The sequence below is a fragment of the Hemiscyllium ocellatum genome, chromosome 6 (genome assembly GCF_020745735.1).
Source record: "Hemiscyllium ocellatum isolate sHemOce1 chromosome 6, sHemOce1.pat.X.cur, whole genome shotgun sequence".
NCBI classification, from domain to species: Eukaryota; Metazoa; Chordata; class Chondrichthyes; order Orectolobiformes; family Hemiscylliidae; genus Hemiscyllium; species Hemiscyllium ocellatum.
This window is the reverse complement of record NC_083406.1, coordinates 80,921,734-80,946,352: the sequence shown is the minus strand read 5'-3', so window position 1 is coordinate 80,946,352 and position 24,619 is coordinate 80,921,734. Positions and strand designations below refer to the sequence as shown.

The 24,619-nt window shown below is 37.4% G+C and overlaps 1 protein-coding gene across 2 annotated transcripts in view; it reads left to right on the top strand.

Moving 5' to 3' along the window:
• The window catches only part of pspc1 (paraspeckle component 1), a 57,999-nt gene that overhangs the window by 14,339 nt on the left and 19,041 nt on the right, over positions 1-24,619 (top strand). The window contains exons 3-7 of one of the 2 annotated variants that reach the window (XM_060826071.1): positions 349-378; positions 926-1,021; positions 3,575-3,771; positions 5,504-5,588; positions 16,408-16,513. In XM_060826071.1, coding sequence (XP_060682054.1) covers positions 349-378; positions 926-1,021; positions 3,575-3,771; positions 5,504-5,588; positions 16,408-16,513 — 514 coding nt within the window. The remainder of the gene's footprint in view (positions 1-348; positions 379-925; positions 1,022-3,574; positions 3,772-5,503; positions 5,589-16,407; positions 16,514-24,619) is intronic. The other variant, XM_060826072.1, reaches the window with a different exon arrangement.

The following is a 24,619-nucleotide window of genomic DNA, read 5'->3' as shown; positions in this document are numbered from 1 at the left end:
TAGGGGGAGGGATGGTAGATTCTTATTCAATAACATGTTGAAAGGTTATCGTGGATAGATGGGAATGTGAATGAGGTTAGAATCCAATTAGCCAGGATCTTATTGAATGGTGAAGCAGGCTGAATGGCCTACTCCTCCTAATTCGTATGATTTTTAATGTTTTTAAGGTTTTATTTCTTGTAAAATAATGGAAGGATGCATTAACATGGTAAAGAGGCTGATTTAGAGCTTAAACACTGATTTAAACATGCTTGGCCTGTTTCTGTAAATATACTATGAAGTTAACCACAATCACATGCAAAAATATATGATTATTACCTGACAGCAAACCAATATTGTTTCCCATAGGACTTCCAATATGACGAACCAGGCGATAAAGTAAGAGAATTTCATGGTTTTTAAAGAAATGTGACTTGTGTAGATAACTATATTTACAGTGAATTTCCCGGTTTCCTGAAAACCAAATTGATACTGATGAATAAGCACCCAAGCTGCTGAATGGATCTTTGGATTTAAGAACCCGCTAAGGAAACACTGTGGGGGGAAAACATGGTAGATTAATACAACTCTTAAATATGTCTTGCCGTTATCTGTCAATTGTACATTTTTAAGACTTTGTGTCTTAGTTTTATCCTTTTCACACATCTGTTCCCTTTTTATAAGCACGTTTCTGAAATCTGTTTACACTAGCATTGAAACAGTGCGGGCATTTTTCATTTTTGATCAACAACAATTAGTATAGAACAGTTACACAATCACCTACAGTCTGCAGCTGTTTTAAGGTAGGATTCTATAAGTTGGATCCTTCTCCAAATATACATTGTTTTGTGCAAGCTGTTGAAGAACATGGTTATTCTATTTAATATAATATTTCAATGGTTATCAACCTTTTCAGCTATAACCTTTATCTGTCATTGCTTTCCAGCTCTCCTCGCCCTGTTATTGTGGAGCCCATGGAACAGTTTGATGATGAAGATGGGCTTCCTGAAAAACTACTGCAAAAGAACACACAATACCACAAGTAAATGTTTCAGGTCTTAGTTTATTTGCTGGGTGCAAAAAATCTCCATTTGCCTTGACCTGTGTATCATTTTTGGGGTTTGCATTCATTTGAGTGGTACATTTCTGTTCAACAAAGATGATCTTGCATCATTTTTCTGTTTGCAAATCACATGATAAGTCACTTTTTTGTTTTTCTAAGGAAAATGTTACTGTTTCGTGGGTCTTAAGCATTTTCAGTCTAAGACTGAGAACATAAGTTTTGCTGGGAATGCATTCCATGACTAATATTTGATACTTTATGCTGAAAGCAGCTCCATAATTTTGAGCAGGAAACTTTCATTTTTGGCGCTTGACGTGAAAGTCAGTGATTCCTGTCAAAGATATATTGATTACGTTTGCTGAGAACAATCTGCAACGCATTAATGGTCTACAATCACATCTAGATTTAGAGGTTTTTTGTTGGTGGGTTCAAGAGTTTTTTTGTACTATATGATTCTACAGTAAATTCAAAGGTGATTATCTTCACATTTTATGACTATGTTGACTTGTTACCCCTTATTAAGGGTTCATTCCATCAAGGGAGGCTACGCTGAAGTTGATAGAACTGAACTATCTGGCTTTTTTTTTGTGTGATCCTGAAGTCCCTATCTCTCTTCACCCCAAATTTGTACATGTCACTTTGATCGTAATTATCAAACCCAATACCTTGAAAGCAAATAAATTAGAGAAAATAAGGAACAGGTTTCATTTGCAGTAGTGGAGTTGCCATCCAAATGCTATTTAGAAATAGTTATTGGAGTATGTGCATATTGGATTGTATAGAAGATCGCACAACCGTAAGAATCATAGAATCCCTACAGTGTGGAAGCAGATTGTTCTCCCTTTTTGAGTCCACACTGCCCCTCTGAAGAGCACCCCATCGAGACATGTCCCCCACCCCATACCCGATGACTTGCATTTCCCATGGCTAATCCACCAAATCTACGCATTCCTCGTCACTGGGCAATTCAGCCTGGTCAATCCACCTCACCAGCACATCTTTGGACTGAGGGAGGAAACTGAAACACGTGGAGAAAAAACGCACAGACACTGGGAGAATGTGCAAACTCTCTATGCAAACAGTCACCCAAGGGTGGAATTGAGGCAGCAGTACTAACCACTGAGCCACTGTGCCGCTTGAAATGGAGAAAAGTAGAAGAAAGTGAGGACTGCAGATGCTGGAGATCAGAGTCGAGAACATGGTGTTGAAAAAGCACAGCAGGTCAGGTAGCATCTGAGGAGCAGGAGAATCGGTGTTTTGGCCATAAGCCCTCCCTCCCTTCCTGATGAAGGACTTATACCTGAAATGTCAATTCTTCTGCTCCTCAGATGCTGCCTGACCTGTGCTTTTTCAGTACCACACTCAACCGGAGAAAAATAGATGCTATATATTGACTGACTGTGTGGAGTTTGCATGTTCTCCCCGTGTCTGCGTGGGTTTTCTCTGGGTGCTCCGGTTTCCTCCCACAGTCCAAAGATGTGCGGGTCAGGTGAATTGGCCATGCTAAATTGCCCGTAGTGTTAGGTAAGGGGTAAATGTAGGGGTATGGGTGGGTTGCGCTTCGGCGGGTCGGTGTGGACTTGTTGGGCCGAAGGGCCTGTTTCCACACTGTAAGTAATCTAATCTAATCTAATTATCCTATGAAATGACAGTCTAGGTTGCAGAAATTGATATTAAGAGCTTCTCCTTTTCCATCTTGTGCATTGATCATACTTTTTTTTAAAAGATCTTGATGAAAGTACTGGTGTGTTTGAGAATAGCCATAAAATTGGTACAGAAGTAGGTCGTTCAGCTCATTGAATGTGTTCTTTATTGATTTGAGATTATTTCAATATGCTATTCAGACTTAAGCTAATGCACAGGTAGTTGATGATGCTCAGGAATCGATTTAGCTCAGTTGGCTGGATTGTTGGTTTGCAGAGCAGTATGATACCAACAGTCGGTTCAATTCCCATCACTGGTTTGAGGTTACCATGTAGGACACTCCTCAACCTCTTCCCTTGCCTGAGGTCTGGTGGTCCTCAGGTTAAATCACCACCAGTTGCTTCTCTCTAATAAGAGAGCAGCCCCTATGATCTGGTAAGACTATGACGACACAACAAGAATATCATCCATGTATTGCTAATTGAGATAAATTGCATGTATTTTTAAATGCTAGTAAGGGCAGTCATTTAAGCTGATTATTTTGTCAGTCCAACCCATTCATGCTGACCAGATATCCTATCCTAATCTAATCCCATTTGCTAGCAAATGGCCCATATCATTCTAAACTCATCCTATTCATATACCCATCCAGATGCCTTCTAAATGCTGCAGCCTCCACTACTTCATCTGGTAGCTCAGTATTTACAATGGTTATGTGATTGCTATTGGAGTAACATTTTCATTCAAATTTCACTGTCTGCAAGGAAGGAATCCAAGCCCATAATCCCAGAACTTTAGTTTGGGATTTTGAATTACGAATTCAGCACAGTTGTAACCATACCACTGCCTCTCCATATTTATCTTTAATGAATGTTCTTATTGAATTAGGGAAAGAGAGCAGCCGCCACGTTTTGCTCAGCCTGGGACATTTGAGTTTGAATATGCATCTCGGTGGAAAGCTCTTGATGAAATGGAAAAGCAACAACGTGAGCAAGTTGACAGGAACATCCGAGAAGCAAAACAGAAACTTGAGGCAGAAATGGAAGCAGCTCGCCACGAGCATCAGCTTATGCTAATGAGACAAGGTAGGTTGCTGAACTTTCAACCATAACCACCTTTATACATAATTTGTAATTGCAGTGTGTTGTACGTAATAAGAATAGGGGGAATAGCCTAAAAGACTTATTGAGCTTGTTCCGCTTTTCACTTCAATCATGTCTAATGTTATGATCCTTTGACAAGGTTGTTTCACTGAAACACGCAAGCATGCAATGTAGCAAACTTGCTTTTACAATGAACAGGAGATCATTGAACCATAAAAATAAATTAACTTGTTATATGCTAATAGGTTAGTTTAGATTTTGAAACACGTGCTGAAATATTAATCCCCCCCAAAAAATTATTACAGACCCCAAAGTAATCTCTTTGTATAATATACACAGCAAAAGATAAGTTTGTTTCTTTTACACCTCAAAGGGTTTAATTTAACTTGGCTCCTAGTCTGGGAAAATCTGACAGCTCTTCCTGGTGTTTATACACTCGAATTTAAACATACTCAATTTTAAATAACCAAGTCAGGATTTAATCACAACAAAATTCAGAACTCCAAATTTAGAAATAATTTGTATCAAATATAATTAAGTCACATGCTGTCACCAAATACTGACCTTAACACCACTTTTCACCAGCACCCATATCCCTTGATTTCCTGTGATGTCTGTCCATCTAAGCCTTAAATATATTCTGATGGATCTCATCAAATCTTTGGTATTAAGAATTAAAAACATTCATAGCCCTTTAAATGAAATATTTCTGAATCTGAATCCTAAAAGAAGGTTGACTACTATATTTTAAAACAGAAATTTATTGACAAAATTACACAATGAAATAAAGAACCCCTACAGAACTCAGCCTATGCAACTAGATTTAATTATGCTGTTCCGAATATACACAACAGTCCCAATAAGCAAGCTCTCTTTAAAACCCAGTATAAATGGAACACATGCTTACAGGTTGACGTTGAAGGGCAGAATAAAAGTGTGTTTCCACACTGCTCCCTGTTCAACTTCCCAGCTCACGACTGAACTAAAACTGCTCAGCTCAGCTAAAGAGCTGACCACTTCCTTTTCATTATACAGGTCACTTCTAAAACATGACCACTTTGGCCTGAAGTCTCAACTGTTTACATTTAAACAAAAGGCCTCTCCACAATCTTTTCATACCTGTACCAAATGACGCTGATCACAGCCCAGCCTGGTTTATTGCCCCTCTGAAAAAAAATCAAGCACAAAGTCTCCTTGAGGCAAGGAACAGCTTTTAGGAAAAAAGGGACTGGCTTTGTGATAACCGTGAGAAATGGGAATTTACAATGGGGAGCAAACAAATTGCTCCTCAATTAATACTATGTTGGCTCTGAGTTCACAAAGGAGGACACAAATAACATACCAGAAACATTGGAGAGCACAGGGTTGAGTGAAAGGCAGGAACTGAAGGCAATCTAATAATATTCAGGAAATGGTCTTGGGGAAATTAAGATTGAAGGCCAATTAATCCACAGGGCATCATTATCTAGATCTCTTTTTTGCAGGGGAGTAACCACAGGATTGTGTGGGCTACTTGGTTTCCTGTGACTTTGTTAGTAACTGTCTACTTCTGAAGTCTTTATTTTTATATGGATGAAATTATATTTTTGCTGCATGAAGTAAAAATAGACTGAAAATTTAGTGAATATATGCAACTTCTTAAGAGAAGTATCTATGAAAGTGATTTTTGCGGAACGTAAATTAGATCTGTGTTGACTCTTTAATCTGTTTTTAGATTTGATGAGACGTCAAGAGGAGTTGAGACGCTTGGAAGAAATGAGGAATCAAGAACTGCAAAAACGGAAACAGATAGAAATGAGGTATGTGCAGTTCAGATAAAGATATTGGGAATGCTATAGGGTTCACTTTTTTAACTGCAGTGTCAAACTAAAAATGGGAAATTAGAATTTTTTTCCATGACCTATATTAAAGTAGAGAAGGTATGCATTTATGTGTCAGTCCTGTTGGTGTAATTAGTAAGTGTTTGGTCCTACTTACATTATGTAACTATTTAATCCCAACAGAATTGTTGGCTAATTCTCTTAAAAGAATATTAATGCAAAAGTGTCAATTTTTGCATTTTGCTGGGATTTTTTATGTACAGCAAGCGATTTGTAAATCACAACTGCTGATGTTACAGCTGCATGATAGTTTGTACAAAAATTTGCACTGTGCATGATTATTAATGACAGTCTCACAATGTGATGAAATTTGATGTTTGTTGAGAGAAACTATCCTTTGTATGTTGGTGGTGTCACTGTGAAGGAAAGTTTAATTCTATTTCAGCTGTGGAAGAAATTTAGGTGTTGCATACCTGCAGGAAAAGAGATACTTTCCATAATCAAAGTTAAGGTTGATAACTTGAAATTTCTTCCATTTGCTGGCGTTTTGTCTCCTTTTAAAGCTAGCTGAGGTTGTTATCTAAATGCTAGCAGCGGTAATTTTTGACAAAATTGTTGCATTATGTTAAATGTCACTCCGGCAAACCTGGTCAAAACAATGTATCGCACCATGTTGGTAAACTATGGGATGTGGTTTAAAAGTTGTTCTTGAAGCACGAGTGCTCAGTCTTAAAAATGGCCCTTGCATATATGATTTTAAAAATGTTATCACACTTCATAGATTGTGTAGAAGGTTTCTATAAATTTTATGTATTACTGAGAAGCACAGAATCACAGAAATTTTAAGATGCAGAAGGAAGCTGTTTTGGCTCATTGTGCTCATACTAGTTCCAGAGGGTCTTAATTTAATGCCAATCCCCATGCCCTTTTTCCTGTCAGATTGTGCATGGTTTCTGTTTAAATGTTCAGTGCTGTGTTGAAAGTCTCCAATTGAACTTACCACCAACACACTTCCTGGCAGTACATTCCATATCCTAAGTACATGCTGTGTGAAAATCTCATTTCCTGTCATCACATGAGCTGGTTTCGCAAAACACTCTAAAATTGCTTGCTGGTCCACAGTAAGTAATTTTTTTTTCAATTGCTTTTAACCTGTAGGTTATATATTGAATTAAATGCAAGCTGGTGGAAAGCAACAAGTTAGAAGTAGATACTGGTTATGCCCTCCACAAAAGCCCCACTGAAAGTTCCATGTCAAATTTTGAAAGTACCTAGATCAATAATTTACCATTTGTGCCTTCAATTGCTCAAGTATTCTGATGCAAGTAACTTAAATTTTTAATTATGTTGCCTTTTGCACTACTTCTTGATGTCAAAGACATAACCATGTTGACATCTGGTGTTTAAAGCAAAATATTGGGCATTTTGGAAATTGAAATAGAAACAGAAAATGCTGGAATTACACAGCAACTCTTCAATCGCTCTGGTGAGAGGGTCAGAGTAACATTCTTAGGACTAGATTCTTTCATGAGAAATTTATTTTTCTGTTTTTTTTTCCTGCCTTCAACTTCTTGTCTTTTAGGTCTGTGTGAAGGTCTCAATTAGGTCACCTTGCAACCTTCTAAATTGGAATAAAGGATCAATATATATTTTCGCAGACTTGGTGCCTAAATTTCACCAAAATACTGCAGTTGTATTTTGATCTAGAATTTGGTGCAATTGAAGCATGATTTATTATACTTTTGGATTGGCAGTTGCCAGTGGACTACAAATATAATTTAAAAATTAGAAGCCAGCATCTTTTTTTTTACAGAATTGAAAAGGTAACACATACCCTCATATGATAGACAAAGAACTACGGATGCTGGAAATCTGAAAGAAAAATGAACTCTGCAGTTCTGTCAACATCTGTAGAGAGAAAACCAGAGACTCAATATTAACTCTTGTTTTTCTCTCTGTAGAAACTAGCAGATCTGATGATTTTCCTCAAGTGGACTCAGATTTGCATAATTTTAAGACCATCATCTTTGGCACCCATTTTTAGCTGAATATGGAAGGATAGCTGTATTCGCCTAACAATAAATGGCAAGCACAAACATGCATTGGATGATCTGTACTAGGCAGGGTCGACATATCAGAAGGAACTTTGAGTTATGTGGTTTGTCATCACAGACTTGTGTATTTTCCTTAACTTGCCATGTATAGTGATTGTTGCTTGTTTGACACAATGAAATTGATAAATTGATCTCCTTAATCTTGATTGAAGTTCATTAACAAGCATATAACCAAGCTTTCTTTAATCTATTGGAATTTCTGCTTCACACTGAACAACGCAAGTGGGCATAAAGTGTTCCAACACTATACCAGTGTGTCGGTCATTATTCTAAAGTTACACTGCAGCCTATATCGTTCCTGATGTGAGTACTACAGAATAAATCAAACTGATCAATGCCCAAGTGCAATTTTTTGCGTAAAAGTGAAACTTATTTGCATTGGAAGTGAAATAAAAGCAGAAAATATTGAAAATACTCAATCCAGACAATGTGTGGAAAGAAACAATTAACAGTCTCAAAATCATTATGGATAAAGTTAATGTCATACTAGGTTTTGAGCGAGTGCAGGAATGGATTGGGTAAAATAATTTTTAAAAGTGTGTGTAATGGGACAGAGTACGTTTCACAGTGCAAAGGCAAAGGAATGCTAATAAATGGTAAAATCAACAAAAGATGAGACCTGAATGCTGCACAATAACCATCAGATTGTGACACAACTTCATGAGAAAAGAAACAAGATAAAATTGTACCAGACAAAAAAGATGCACCCTGCATGATGGAGGCAAAAGTTCTGATCTAAAATTATTCAAATCAACTTGGCATCCTAGGTCCAACAGTCATCTCCAGTAATGCTACTTCAGTGGACAAAAAATAGGAGCAGAAGTCGACCATTCAGCCTCTTGAGTCTATAACCACCATTTGATAACATAATGGTCAATCTACTTGTGTTCAAATTCTGTACTTCTATCTCCCCCTGATAATGCTGGTCTGTCTTGCCAAAACATCTTTCCACATCTTTCTTAAAAATATTCAGTGACTCTGCCCTCATCACCTTTTTGAGGCAGAATATTCTAAAGTCTCTCAGCCCTCTGAGGAAAAATAATTCTCATCATCTTTGTCTTGAAAGTGTGACCCCTAATTTTAAAATCTGCCTCCTAGTTCTGAACTTGATGATGAGGAAGCATCAATTCCATACCCGCCTTGTCAAGACATGATCATTTCATCAAATTGCCCCTCACTCTGTGAAACTCCAGTGGAAAGAAGAGCAGCTGATTCACCGTGTGCTCATGATCATTTACACCATTCCACTTTGACATAGAGTGATGGTCTCTTCTCCTCTGCTGACTGGCTTTGAAGTTGTCAGTTATTCATGGATCCAACCTCTTTATTAAATTTGGTCATTTCATAACTTTTTAGCTAAGATAAAAGGATAGTTTGAAATTTTCGCATTTGCTAAGGAAAAGAAAGACTTATATAGTCAGGGCCCAATGATTGATATTCTTGAGCTAATGTCACTTATTCAGTGATCTTATTAAATCAAACACTTCTCACACTGACCATTTCCTTTTCCTTACAATCATCTGAAGTTTGAATGCTTGGAAAGAGTTTTTGTTACTCAAATGTAACACAAACGCAAAGGACAGGGTGTAAAAATTGTGAAATATTCTTCACCACATAGTCTTCAGGTATCCATTAAAGGTAGTATAATTGCAAACTTAAAAACATTGTATTTGAGTTAACTTTGTAACAAAGGCTAAATTTTGTCCAAAGGTTGGGTTTAGTCGCATGTAATTAACTCATTGTTAAGTAAGTTATCCATATAGAAATATAGTTGTGACTATGATTTTCTTTTAGGCTAATAAGCCAGGGGTATAACATCTCTGTCTTGTAATCTTCAAGATTAAACATATTCTCACAGTCATGAAATGGAAATGATCTGGCCAGGGCCTCTCCACCTTGTCCTGTAGATTAAAGTTTTAGGGTTACTGCCTTCAGTTTGTTTACAATCCTGTGGTACATTTCTTTGTCAGGTGAAGCCAAGCAGGACGTATGTTAATATAGTATAAAGATGCTCATTGAGTATAGAGTCCTAGAGTCATTCAACACGGAACCGGACCAGTTCATAACTAAACTTGTCCCCCCTGCCTGCTCCTGGCCCCAACAGAAACCTTTCCTGTTCATGTAATTATCCAAATGTCTTTAAAACACTGTAATTGTACTCAAATCCATCACTTCCTGAGGAAGTTCATTCCACATGTGACCCACTCTCAGATTTTAAAAAGACACCCTGTTTTTTTAAAACATTCTCCTTTCACTTTAGACAAAATAAATTGATCCATGAATATATTTTAATTGTATGAATATAACAGCTAAGTCAATCCTGAAATATTAGCTTTCCTGATAATACTACAACTTGTTCATTCCAGTATCAACCTCGTGAATCTTGTCTGAACTGTTTCTAAAGCATTTTCATCCATCCTTAATTAAGGAGACAAAACTGCACTCAGCACTTGAAATATGGTTTTGCCAATACTCTGTATAAATGAAGCACCACTTTCTTGCTTTCATGTTCAATTAACCTTCTTGATTAAATACTGCATGTGCAAACAATTGATTTGTGACTTATCTACCAGAACTCCCAAAGCCCTCTGAATTTTGGACTTAAGCAATTGTGCTCAGTTTAAATAATACTCTGGGTTTTTGTGTTTCGTGCTTCAGGTGAGCAACTTTTGTGTTTTGCTACATTATACTCTACCAGATTTTTGCCCACTCACTCAACCTGTTTATATCCATCAGAAACCTATGTCTCCACAACAAACTTTTACTACCTACCTTGGTGTCATTACAAATTTATCTAACATTTCCTTTGCTTCTCTCATCCAACTCACTGATGGAAAAAATTGAGGCCTTAGCACAGGTCGCAGTGGGATTCCACTCATCACATCCATGCCAGTACTTCATCGCCTACCCCAGAACTTTTATTTTCTGCCATAAGGTTTTGTGGCATTTGAAATCACCTGCCTTATGCCAAATCAAGTATAGTATGTTCACAGGCTCCCCTTTTATTCACCGTGCAAGTTAATCTTTGTCAGAACTCCCATAATTTCTTAAAACATGATTTGCCTTTTGTTAAAACCATTCTGATTCATCCCAATTACCTTGAGTTTAAGTGTGCAGCTTTCGCTTTAATAGTCAACTCTAATACCTTCCCTACCACAGTAATTTAAGCTAACTGGTTAGTTTCCGGCCTCCCTTCTATATGGAATATATGTTTACTACTTTACAACTCAATTGAACCTCTTTTGAAGTTTTGAAAATTATCACCAATCCATCTAATAACCTCAATAGTAATTTTTTTGGAGATCCTAGGATGAAATCTGTCTGGACCAGGGACTTAGCAGTTGGCAACCGGTTTTTCAAGCACTGCTTTCCTCATAGAGAGTTACAGAACAGAAATAGCCCCTTCAGTTCAACCTGTCCATGCCGACCAGATATCCCAATCCAATCTAGTCCCACCTGCCAGCACCCGGCCCATATCCCTCCAAATCTTCCTATTTTTATACCCATCCAAATGCCTTTTAAATGTTGCAATTGTACCAGCCTCCTCCACTTCCTCTGGCAGCTCATTCCATATACATACCACCCTCTGTGTGAAAAAGTTGCCCCTTAGGTCTCTTTTATATCTTTCCCCTCTTATTCTAAAACTATACCCTTTAGTTCTGGACTCCCCATCCCCAGGGAAAAGACTTTGTCTATTTATCCTAGCCATGCTCCTCATGATTCTTTAAACCTCCAGAAGGTCACCCCTCTGCCTCTGACACAGCAGCCTGTTCAGCCTCTCCTTATAGCTCAAATCCTCCAACCCTGGCAACATCCTTTTAAAATTTTTCTGAACCCTTTCAGGTTTCACAGCATCTTTCTGTTAAGAAGGAGACCAGAATTGCACTCAAAATACCTACAGTGGCCTAACCAATGTCCTGTACAGCCACAACATGACCTCCCAACTCCTGTACTCAATACTCTGACCGATTAAAGGAAAGCATACTAAATGCCACCTTCACTATCCTATCTACCTGCAACTCCACTTTGAGGAGCTATGAACCTGCACTCCAAGGTCTCTCTCTTCAGCAACACTCCCTTGGACGTTACCATTAAGTGTATAAGTCCTGCTAAGATTTGCTTTCCCAAAATGCAGCATCTCTCATTTATCTGAATTAAACGCCATCTGCCACTTCTCACCCCATTGGCCCATCTGATCAAGATCCCTTTGAGGTCCCCTCCTTTGCTTCCACTGCACCTCCAATTTTGGTGTCATCTGCAATCTTACTAACTATATACCCCTTATGCTCACCTCCAAATCATTTATATAAATGACAAAAAGTAGAGGACCCAGCATCGATCCTTATGGCACTCCACTGGTCACAGGCCTCCAGTCTGAAAAACAACCCTCTACCACCACCCTCTGTCTTCTACCTTTGAGTCAGTTCTGTATCCAAATGGCTAGTTCTCCTTGTATTCCGTGAGATCTAACCTTGCTAATCAGTTTCCCATGGGGAACTTTGTCGAACGCCTTACTGAAGTCCATATAGATCATGTCTACTGCACTGCCCTCATCAATCTTCTTTGTTACTTCTTCAAAAGACTCAATCAAGTTCGTGAGACTTGATTTCTCACACACAAAGCCATGTTGACTATCCCGAATCAGTCCTTGTCTTTCCAAATACATGTACATCCTGTCCATCAGGATTCCATCTAACAACTTGCCCACTACCAACGTCAGGCTCACTGCTCTATAGTTCCCTGGCTTGTCCTTAAACAGTGGCACCACATTCGCCAACCTCCAGTCTTCTGCCACCTCATCTGTGATCATTGAAGATACACACGTTTCAGTAAGAGGCCCAGCAATCACTTCTCCAGCTTCCCATGGAGATCTAGGGTGCACCTGATCAGGTCCTGGGGATTTATTAATTTTTATGCATTTCAAGGCATCCAGCACTTCCTCCTGTGTAATATAAACATTTTTCAAAATGTTGCCATCTACGTCCCTACATTCTATATCTTCCATGTCCTTTCTCACAGTAAATACTGATGCAAAATACTCGTTTAGTATCTTCCCCCATTTTCTGCGGCTCCACACAAAGGCCGTCTTGCTGATCTTTGAGGGGCCCTATACTCTCCCTAGTTAGCCTTTTGTCCTTTAATGTATTTGTAAAAATCCTTTGAATTCTCCTTAATTCTCTTTGCCAAAGCTATCTCATGTCCCCTTTTTGCCTTCCTGATTTCCCTCTTATGTATACTCCTACTGCCTTTATACTCTTCGAAGGATTCGCTCGATCTATCCTGTCTATACTTGACGTACGTTTTCTTCTTGTTCTTAACCAAAACCTCTCTCTCTTTAGTCATCCAGCATTCTCTACACCTATCAGTCTTTTCTTTCACCCTAACAGGAATATACTGTCTCTGGACTCTCGTTATCTCATTTCTGAAGGCTTCCCATTTTCATGATTGTAATTTCACTAATCTCTTCCTTACACCCCCATTTCACAGCTTTTACTAAAATGCTCTTTGTATTCTCAATAGTAATGACGAAAACAAGATATTTGTTCACTTCATCTGTTATTTCCTCCTTATCTGCTATCAACTTAACATCCTCATTCTCTTCCTATTCAAATGCTCTACTATCTGCTTTTACATTGCTAAGTTTGCTCTAATTTCTTCATCACGATTAATCTTTCAGTTGTTCTCTGCCATTCCTTATGTTCTGAGTAATCATCTAACCTGCTCATCTTTGCTTTCTGAAGTATTGCGGTTTCTCTAACTATAATTAACTGTAGATGGTGGATTCTCCTGATTTGGAATTTTTGTTTACAGCAGATAAAGATCTAATCTTCTGAGTATCCTGAAATATTGCCTTAAATGTCTATTCCCTAACTTAATATGCCAGTTCACTTCATTTTTAGCTCAGCTTTCATAATCCACAATTTTCTCTTTAGTCTGAGATCCAATTGTTTAACCACAAACTTCATTTGAACTGTGTTCTGGGCAATGTTCTGGCAAATTGTACAACATGGTTTGCAGGTAGGGTCTTAAAATAATTATTTGATGTCAAGTTGATTGGGAGGGAGGTTCAAATAAGTTTTATTTTAAAACCAAAGTAGAGAGAGGAGGAAAGTGAAGAGGTGGATGATAATCAACAAAAAATACATACAGAAGATTGCAACAGAAATTTGAACCAAAGGATGCCATCAATCTGGGCTTCAATATCTTTGTGAGTGAACATAACATTTGTAACCAGATCTGTTAGTTGCTGGCACAAAAAAAAATTATGAAGTGATCACTATTTCAGGGATGTATTGGCATAGTGATCAAGACTAGGAACTCTTTATTCCAATTTAATTTTTCAACTATCAAAAACTGAAATTCTTTGGCTGTGATCACCTATGGTTTTGTTATTCCTGCTTCCGTGTTTTTACATTCAAATTGGATGTAAAATTCACTCCATAATCACTGCTACGTAAGAGGGTGTCTTGGATTTCGTATGCCAGTTCACTTCATTCATCAAATGTGAGGTCATTTATCTTTTCTATCAAGTGGAACATTACATTCTGTGGTTGAATCTGGAAATGCTTTTCTCAAACTATCTTGTTTGTGCTCTGAGCTTCTCATCCAGTTTCCGACTGCCAATCTGTGTTTTCCAGTTTATATGTACATCTGTGGTCGCCAACAAGTCACGTGGTCTGATAATTGATCTTCTTACTCACCTCCACGCTCCCTTGCTACTTGGCATGTCAATTGTCATGTTATGGTATGACTTCTACTTTTGGAAATCGTGCGGCTAGAGCAAAGTATGTGGTTTTAACATACTTTGCTAGCTTGTTGCATCATGTTTGATTAGATTAGATTAGATGACTTACAGCGTGGAAACAGGACCTTCGGCCCAACAAGTCCACACTGACCTTCCAAAGAGCAACCTACCCAGACCCATTCCCCTACATTTACCCCTTCACCTGACACTACGGGCAATTCAGCATGGCCAATTCACCTAACCTGCACATCTTTGGTCTGTGGGAGGAAACCGGAGCACCTGGAGGAAACCCACACAGACACTGGGAGAATGTCTGTTGTGGAGTTTGCACAGTTACCCGAAGCAGGAATTGAACCCGGGTCTCTGGCACTGTGAGGCAGCAGTGCGAACCACTGTGCCACCGTGCCGTTTGCTTGGTCCAGATGGAATACCATTGCAGGATAATGTAGGTTTTTGTGGTGGCAATGTAAATAAATAAGAAATATACTATATGCGCAGCCAGTATATCACTACCCACAGAATTGACTTCCTCTGCCTCAATACTTGAAAGCAGCCATCACCATTCTGGATGTGAGAGAGTCACAGGTCCAAAATGTGATCTGCACTGTCTGCAGCGTGACCAGTGGCAGATGGCATCATGAACTACAACATGGAGCAATAATAATGAGTGAACCTGGACATCTAAAAACAAACCAGAAATGTCCAACTTCCAAGGAGAAAATGAAAAGGAGTTTCTCTTGACAGCTGTAAAAGATGAGCATTTGCCTTGTGTGACATCAAAATTTCTTGATAAGTAAAAGGGGGAATTTAGAATGTCACCACAAATCAGTGCACAGAACATTCAAGAATAATTTTATCTTGAAAACAACATGCTTTGGACAAAACATCGAGGAGCTGAAGGCAGTTTTGAAGGCTCAACAATCATTTTTTTTTAAACCACCCCGCAAAATGCGAAGCCTACACTGAAGTATCATTTGGCATTTGTCATCTTCTGGCAAAACATGATATCGTTCATGGGTTGCAGAATAATTAATGAAGCAATGCCTATGGCAGCTGTCTCTTTTATTCAAAGAATTGAAGAATGATGCAATGGCATGCCAGAACTGTGGTACTTCCACAGTAGCAAGGCAAGTGGAATATTTGTTAGAAGACTTCTTTTCAGTGACTACGGCAGGACCTGAAGGTGTGTGAATGCTTTGCATTGCTGTTTGATGAATCCATTAACATGACCGACAACCGAACTATTTTTGTTTTGTGTCTGGTTTTTAAAGACATAATAATGGAGTAGGACCTTCTCATCCTTTCAACTGTGAGCAAAAGTATAATAAATTCTAATGGTCCTCTGTGTTCTCCAATACCTTTTTTTCCTCCTTCCAGTTTTGTCATATTCTTCTTTTGCTTTCCTTTAATGTCAAAATTTGAGTTCAACTTTTGGAGTCTGTCTTGCTTTGTCTTATTCTTCAGCTTTGCAAATCTCTCCAAACCTACTTTTTGATCACCTCTTCAGACACTAAACTTGGCAACATGATATCTGTTTTTCCTTTTGAAGCTGTTTAACTGTGTTAAGAATGCTAATTTGATGCATATTATGTTTTGGCATTAAATAATGGAAAACAGTTTTTAAAATTCTTTTTACACTTGAATTCTATGACCTTTTGTAAAGAATTGAATATTATTGATCTTATGAAATCAATATATTTGTCTTTAGGCTTTGTTGTTACAGTGGTGTAAATATTGTACTGCATTCCATTGTGAGAATTTAAAAAGTTGCTCTAAATTCAATTTCTTTTGTGAGGTTTGCACATTTTATAAATAGTTGTAACATCCCATTCAGGTATAATAGCAATTAATCCTTGTTTACCTACCACCAATGTGATTTGGTGTAAGCAACAAGTAATATTTTGTGGTCTTATTAGATAAAATAGTTCAATTTTGACAGGCATGAAGAGGAACGTCGTCGACGAGAGGAGGAAATTATGCGACAGAGAGAGCAGGATGAATTGAGAAGGCAGCAAGAAGGGTATAAGCCAAACTACATGGACAATGTAAGTACGAAAAACAGAGTCTTGGCTGGGTGGCAGGGAAGTATATATTTTAGTCAAGATTTTTTAAAAGACATTTCACAAAGTAAAACGGATGGAAGCCTGTCCCTTTTTAAACCTTACCCCTTCTATAATTTAAAAACTTGAAGTTGTTATTCTGCAGTTTGAATTTTTAGTAGCTTTGTAATTTTGTTTTATTAATGTTTTGCAAAGAGATGGAATTCTGGCTGATTAATTGTAAATACTGTATATTCTTAAATACAATTAAATATTAACATTTTTAAAATTGGTATTATTTTAACATTTATTTACTTAGTTGAATGAAATGTTCCAGTATGACGGATGATTATTGAGCAGTTAAATCCTGAAATGATGAATTCTGCAATCATATATTTTTAATGGAAGAGCACAATCTGGAGTACCAGACTGTAATATATAGCTCTTATGTTTTACCAGCAAGAGCTTAGTATAAAATATTATGCCTTTTTTTTTAATACAGTGTGTACTGTGGTTTTTAGCCGCCTTTTGGCCAGAATTAAATAGTCTCCAAACGCAAACTTCATGATTTGAGAAATTAGTTTTATCTTTGCTCATTTCTAGAATGCAATTATGTACTGTATTCTACTTCATATCACAGATTTCACAGCAATTAAATTAATTAATACCATATTTTCCACTTTCACATTAAAAAAATTGACTTTTTGTTGTCATTGAAACCTTTCTTTGTGATTAGTCTTCTCATTGTTTATGGACCCTATATTACTCTTGGCAATTTTTTTTAACTTTTACAAAATACTAATTTCAACCTGTAAGAAGATACAAATAACTTTGGTAAATTTCTATAAACAAGACCAATCTTAATGTCAACATCAGTGCCAGAATAATAGCTATGATACTTGTAATTTAAAAGTTGATTGTTTGTTTGTTTTTTGTGAACTTGCAGCATTGCATGTAATCGAGTGGTGAATACTTTTATCTATCACTACTACATGCACAAAGGTGTAAAGATTGTGTCCAATTTCTCTTCCATTTGCTTCTTTCAACAAGCTAGGGTACACTGCAACTGAACTAGGTGACTTTAAATGGTCTCTTTATTACACCTTTTTACTCTTATCTTGTCAGCCTCCTGACTTGTTGTAAGCTTCATGTTATCCACTTGCTTTGTAGAGGCAGATGCAAAGTACTTGATTAATCCTTAGCCTTGACTTTGCGAATCTTCAGAGGAAGAAGCTTGAAGATTTTCTTTTGGGAACTTAATCGGCCCCACGTTTCACCTAGCAAAATGCTTATACTTTTCTTAATAAAATATTTTGGTCTCAATCTAAAGTTTCCTGCTCACCTTTCTCATGACCTCCATCTCCTGTATTAACTTTCTAATTTGTGCTTTCTATAGTCGTCTTGGTCATTTAGCTGTATCCTGACTTCTGACTTTTGTCATAAGTTTCCCATTTCTGTTAGATTTTGGTTGCTTTGCCTTTTCCCCTTTTCTCTTCTCTTACTCTTGTTCTCGCTTTCTCTTTTCTTGTGTGCTTGCTTTCTTGCGCACTGTCTTGCTCTCTCATTTTAGTGATGAGAGGATATCATCTCAGTTTTGCTACTGCCTGCTATTTTCAGATTCCATACTCGGCGCCACCAGTTGACCTAACAGTTAGACATGGCTATCGCCTTGTTTGGGTACAGTCCATCTATCTTTGTACAGATTCCTTCTCTCGAGTCTGTCCCAAACCCCTAAAAATCTGAAATTATCCATCCTTCACCACATTCTCAGCTGTTCACCTGCATTATTTTCCTGCTTTTACACTTCATTTGCTCATGGTACTGGAACGTAATCTTGCTTTCCTGTAATACTTTTTTATGATTCAGCTTTTCTGGATTTTTTTTTGAACATCTGAAATGATGCCTGAAGAACCTCAATCATTGTTCTTCATAGTTCAAATCAAAACTAATGACCTGTTCCCCTTGCAAATAATGTCCTTTTTCTTGACACTGCCATGGCAACATGTTGTTTGAGGATCACTATTGTGATTGCAGAAATGCCTGTCCATGCCCTTTTTAATTATCAAATCCGCTTGTTTCCTGGGAATTTGGTGAAATCTTTGATTTGTGCCAGGAATTTGATTCCTACTTAAAAGTATTGTCGCCTTTTGCAGTATTCCAAGTTAATAATCATTTAACCAAATAACCAGGCTCAGGACATAGATGCACTACCTGTTCCTTCTAACATGTCTGATATTCTCATTCTCTCACTGCTTGCATTTTTTCCTGGCAACTTTGCTGGAAATTTACTGGTTATTGTAATTTGAGGTCAAGCAAAGTTGGCAGTTATTGCAAAAATGTAGTTATTAGGATATATGAAGGATACTGGCCTTCCCACAGATTGGAATGTGAGTGCAATGAGCTACAGCTTGACTGTCCAGGTAGTCAATTTACGGACCTGTGAATTTTTGATTCTGATATTAAAACATTAAACATAACACAAATTTACAAATTCTAAGAGACTATTATTGAGGACTCAGTCACTGGGATAAAAATAATTTTAGATTTTTCAGCAGTCCTTTTCCATTTTCATTAACATGTTTTGAGATGATGCAGCGATAGGTACTGATAGCAACAGGACCTTCTGTAATTGTTAATATATGGCATACTTGCACAGAAATTACATTAAAAATTCATCAATATCCTCAATTATCAATCCATCATTAAACTTGCAGCCTTTCTTCCCTTAACTGCATTGAGGGCGGTCTCCCTCCTATGACTGTTCAGCATATAGCCTTGGAGGCTTATTACCCTCCTGGAGTCCTGGCAAAAGTAAATTACCAAGTTGATGGCTATTCCCAGCAACGTCTACAACCAGTATTTATCTTGTTAGCAACTCCCTATTCCTTGAACTGTGGGATGTTTCACTTCAGTGTTTATGATGTAGGTTTGCTCGCTGAGCTGTAGGTTTGATATCCAGACATTTCATTACCTGGCTAGGTAACTTGTGTTTGCTGTTGATAGGCTGGTTTGCGCTTTCTATATCTATCCTACTAGCATGTATTTTGGAGTCTTTCATGATGGGAAATTTAAAAAGAAATCTTACAACACCAGGTTATAGTATTGGACTATAACCTGGTGTTGAGTGATCTTTAACTTTTGTACACCCCAGTCCAACACTGGCACCTCCAAATCCGAATGGGAATTCACCCACTTCCCAGTTCTTAGGCATTGATCTGAATAAATGAGCTGCTAAAAGAAGAACTGACTGACTGAATGAATGAAGTTGCTTCCTTCAGTCCATGTTGCCTCCCAACCAGTAGTTGAAGTATTGCTTTATTAGATTAATCTCTTATTAATTTTTAATTCTACTTAATATAATTACAAACTTTGGTTCTTGGTACAGTAGAACTAGTTGGGTGATGTACTTAATGTGTTCATCCTTCTACCACTACTTAATGCACCACAGCAGTAGTGAATTACTGTGAATCTGATTTAAGAAAGATTGAGACCATATGATGTTTTTAAATTGTGAAACTTTTTTCTTTTTAAGGTGTTGAAACTGAGTGGCATTTTTAACTAAGTTGTTGATAAACGAACTTGCTGAGATTCCTTTAACAGCGGTTTGGCACTTTCCAAATATGTCAACTCTACCATTTTAGAAGAATGACCACTGCAGATGAATGAGAACACAAACAGCTGCAAGCTCCCCTTTGTCACTCGTCAGTTTAACTTTGAGCTACATCATCATTTCTCACTGGGTGAAAATTCTGGAATTATCTCCCTAACAACGCCTAAGTTTATCTGCATCATGTGGCAATGACAGTTCAAAAAGGTGACTCACCAACAGTACCTTAATTGCATTGAAACATGAGCAATAAGTGTTTGCAATGCTAGTGCATCTCCTATCCCATGAACGAATGCATTTTTAAAAAAATTGCATAATTGTTCAACTTAAAGTACTGAGTTATTTGCTGCTTCTTGCACTCTGAATTAATGGAATGACAAACTTGACACCAGTTATAAACATCTAAATAAGTAACAACTAAGTTGATCTGTCGAGCAATGGTTACAATAAATAAATTTCTTAGCTACATCTTTTGAAAGCAGTAGCCATTGGTATGACATTTGTTTGTTTAATAGATGGAGAGGCAAAAACAACTGAGGCAATTGTGACTTCGGAAAACTCCCTTTGGTTGCCTAGTTTTTTAGTTTTTGTTGAGGGCAGCTGTACGATACTTCAGTCATTGTCTCAAATAGCTGAATTTTAGTTGACCGTTCCCCGTTTTGAGGAATTCTGACTGGTTCGCACATTGTCACTAGTGTGCAATTCAAGCTCTGAATTCAGTAGATTGTATATATCTCCATGCTAAATTAACGCTGTTGTAATGACAATGCAGAAAATAATCTTCAAAAAGGTATGAATTTTTAAGGCACATTTGCCTATGAGAGTTTGAGGTGCAGGTGTAAAAGTGTCCTCATGCTGCACAAAGCACCAGAACGGCACATTTTTTTAAAACTGATCCATGGATACATTTTTAATATTGAACTGGAAATGAATTGCTTATCATTTTTACAGTTGTTGCTGTAATTGGACAGCTAAATTGTTGTTTATTTACAAATTGTAAATGCCCAGAATAGAGCTGATACTTCAGATCAGTTGATGATCTTAAAAGTAAGAGGTCAGTTGCAGTTCATCTATTTTAGTCCCTATAAGAAATAAACTGTAGTGTACAGTTAGCTCCAGAAATGTTCGTGTTTCCATTTGCTTTGTGTTCAATCACAATTTTCTTATTCTATTGGACCTTGTGACTAATTGTGTAATCGAAAAGACACTTTGTGGTGTGTGTCACTGAAGGATGTTGTAAACCACATAAACGTGTTTGAATGCCAGTTTGTCTAATTCAGTTAAGGAATCCTATTCATAATCTTCCGTTGATAAAGAAGTGTTGAATTCTTGAGGTTTCTTTTATACTGAATCAATTTTAAAAGGAATGTTCATTCCTTAAATTCTGTTTGAATTTTTACTCCATCTCACTCGTTTTTTTTTTGTCTTTTTCTGAGTTAACATTTGTTTAGAGATTGACCTTGAAAGTTTTCCTTCAATGTTTTATTTCAAGCATTTGCAGAATGCTTTGGGTCTTAATATGTGTTATACCTGTCTACAAATTTTTTTATTGTTTGTAACGCAAGTCCAATGATATTCAGCATTCTGGAGGGCCATGTTCCACAGGTTAGACAGACTGATTTCTAATTCTGTTTTTTTTAATGTGTATTTTTGACATTGTTATAACTTGCACAAAAGGCAACATTCAGTTTGGAAATATAACTTCTTCAATCACCACTATTACTTAAATTAGGGCCATCACTCTAACTCCTTTATCCAATAGAGCGAATGTAGAATTAAATCAGTTGATAATGCATGATGATGTTCTTCAAAAAATTTTGATTTGTGTAATACCGGATGTTCACATTTTAAGTAAAGTATTGAAGTTTGAGGCATCTGCCATCCTTATCACTCTCTCAGGTCATGTCACATATGTTGGGCAGATGTGAAGCTCTGCTAAGGTATACATAAGCCTGTGTTGGTTTTTGTGCTGTCTGCATGCCAGTTCTGTGGTTGTTGCTGTATTTAACAGACCTGGGAAGGCTATCGACTTGGACGCCAATCACAAGCTACTCACCTGTCAGCTGAAGAGGCCAGCGTTCTAAGATTTGTGAATCTTCTAACAAGGTTTGCTAGCCAATGCACCCTGAAATTGGCTTAACATTTCAACATTATGACTTGCACTTACATTCACTCTACAAAATATTAAAACAAAGGTTCATCATAGCAAGTTGAACTGGACCTGGGAGAATTTTTTTTAAAAAAAGTTAACTCCTGGTTGAATTTTTCTCCTTTTTGTTGCATTGTGTATTCTTAGTTTCCAACTTTTAGAACCAAAGCCATTGGATTTCTTAAAAGACCTAAAGTATGAACTCCTCGTTATGCATTCATAATTCGTGACATACGTCATGCAGTTCTGTCTGGAGTTCAGTATTAACCTTTGGCTGATTTTGACCAAGCTTGTGTTTGCTTATTATCTAGGCGAAGGCTCTATGTGGCCTTCTAAGAATTTAGATAAGATTTGCTGTCAATTTTAAAGTGATTTCCTTGTACAGCATTCATTTTCATTTTAAGATGAACAATTATGCTGTTGTGGTATAACCTCCAAACTGTGAGATTGAATGAATGTACTGATGCTTGAGATCTGTAATATTGTGCCATCTCTGGCAATTATCATGAATTGGAGATAGTATAATGTTAGTATTCCTGGACTAATAATCTAGAGGCCAATGCTAGTGCTCAGGGGATGTGTGTTCAAATCCTGTTTTAATTGGCTTAAATTCAATTCGTAAAAATCTCTAATGTTAACCTAGATGGTGATCATGACAGCCAGTGTCAACCATTTTAAATGTCCACCTGGTCCTTTTAAGGAATGACAGTTGTAATCCTTGCCTGGTGTGGTATTCATATGATCCCAGACCTACAACAACAGGATTGATTCTTAACCCCTCCCTCTAAGCAGTTGGGCTTGGACATCAAATTTTCGTCTTGCCAATGATGCCCACAGCCCACAGAAGAGTCAGCTGTGCAGCACAAAACAGACCCTTCAGTCCAACTCATCCATGCCGACGAGATATCCTAAATTAATCTAGTCCCATTTGCCAACACTTGGGCCATATCCCTTTTAAACTCTTTCTATTCATTTACCCATCCAGATGCCTTTTAAATGTTGTAATTGTACGAGCCTCCACACTTCCTCTGGTGTCTCATTCCATTCAAGTACCATCCTCAGTGAAAAAATTGCCCTGAAGTGTCTTTTAAATCTTTTCCCTCTTTCCTTAAACCTATGCCTTCTAGTTTTGGACTCTCCCACCCGGAATAAAGAGAAGAAAATTCTACAGTTTCAATAAAAGCATGGGCTTTACGATGCTCCTAAAATTGGAATGATATTTTAATCCAGAGGATAATATTCAAAACATAAGTTTTGAATAGTAATGTACTGCCTTTAATAGTATATCAGTGAGTGAGGACCAAGTGCTTGTTTGACCTCCAGGAATTCAGCATTTGGCCTCTCATTTGTTGTTCAGTTTTAGGGCCACGGTTACTGTATAGCTTGACTGAATATTGATGCACTTATTGATTGCTTAAACATCATCTTAGATGTATGCTGGCTTTGTACTTGTTGCCGTAACTACCATTCAGGAATTTGTTGCACAACTTGTAATTGTTATCTGAATGGAACCTGATGCTTTCTGGATTTTTCTAAACTAATATATGTTTTATACTTGAATATAATTAATTACAAGTTATTGAATATTTTTCAGTTGGTTTAAAAGAAGTTATCAACTCTGCCATTGTTTCTGCCTATTCCATAAATGCACTTTCCAGGATTTGAATTGGGGGCTAGTCTTCCATACACACTATCTATGAAAAACTGTGTATTTGAAATGTGTATAATAACACCCATTTTCAATTCACGTTTATTAATTACTTTAATTATATTTGAATTTATACAATCAGGTTTTACCCTTCCATAGTACTGAAAAAAATCTCTTCTCAAAGTCACCAATAATGTGTGGTGTGGCTATGACCACGGTAAAATTTCCCTCCTCATCGTTTTTAACATGGTGTACGACACCACTTTCTCCAACACCTCTGTGCTCACTTCCAGCTGGGTATGACTGCTCACACCTTCTTCCTTTCTTAAATACTTAATTGGAATCGGATAATTGCTTGCTAGATGTGTCTTCCTTTTTCTGCTGTTGACTCTGTCCTCCAACAATGTTTTCTTATCCACTTCACTATGTTTCACTGTAGGCGTAGCATTAGTTTTGACATGCATTGATATCCAGCTATACCTTCTCAACAGCTCCCCTGTGTCTTACACTGTCCAATTAAGCCAGAGATGAGCAGCAACGTCATGCCTCTGAGGCTCTTCCCTTGGAGGTAATGCAGACTAGTCCTTTAATATATTAAAATTGAATTAAAGGTTGAGAGGCAGGCAAGGAATTAGATTTGAGGCAACAATCATCAGTCAAACGAAAAGCCAAAGAAAGCCACACACACTGACCAGATACACCGCTACA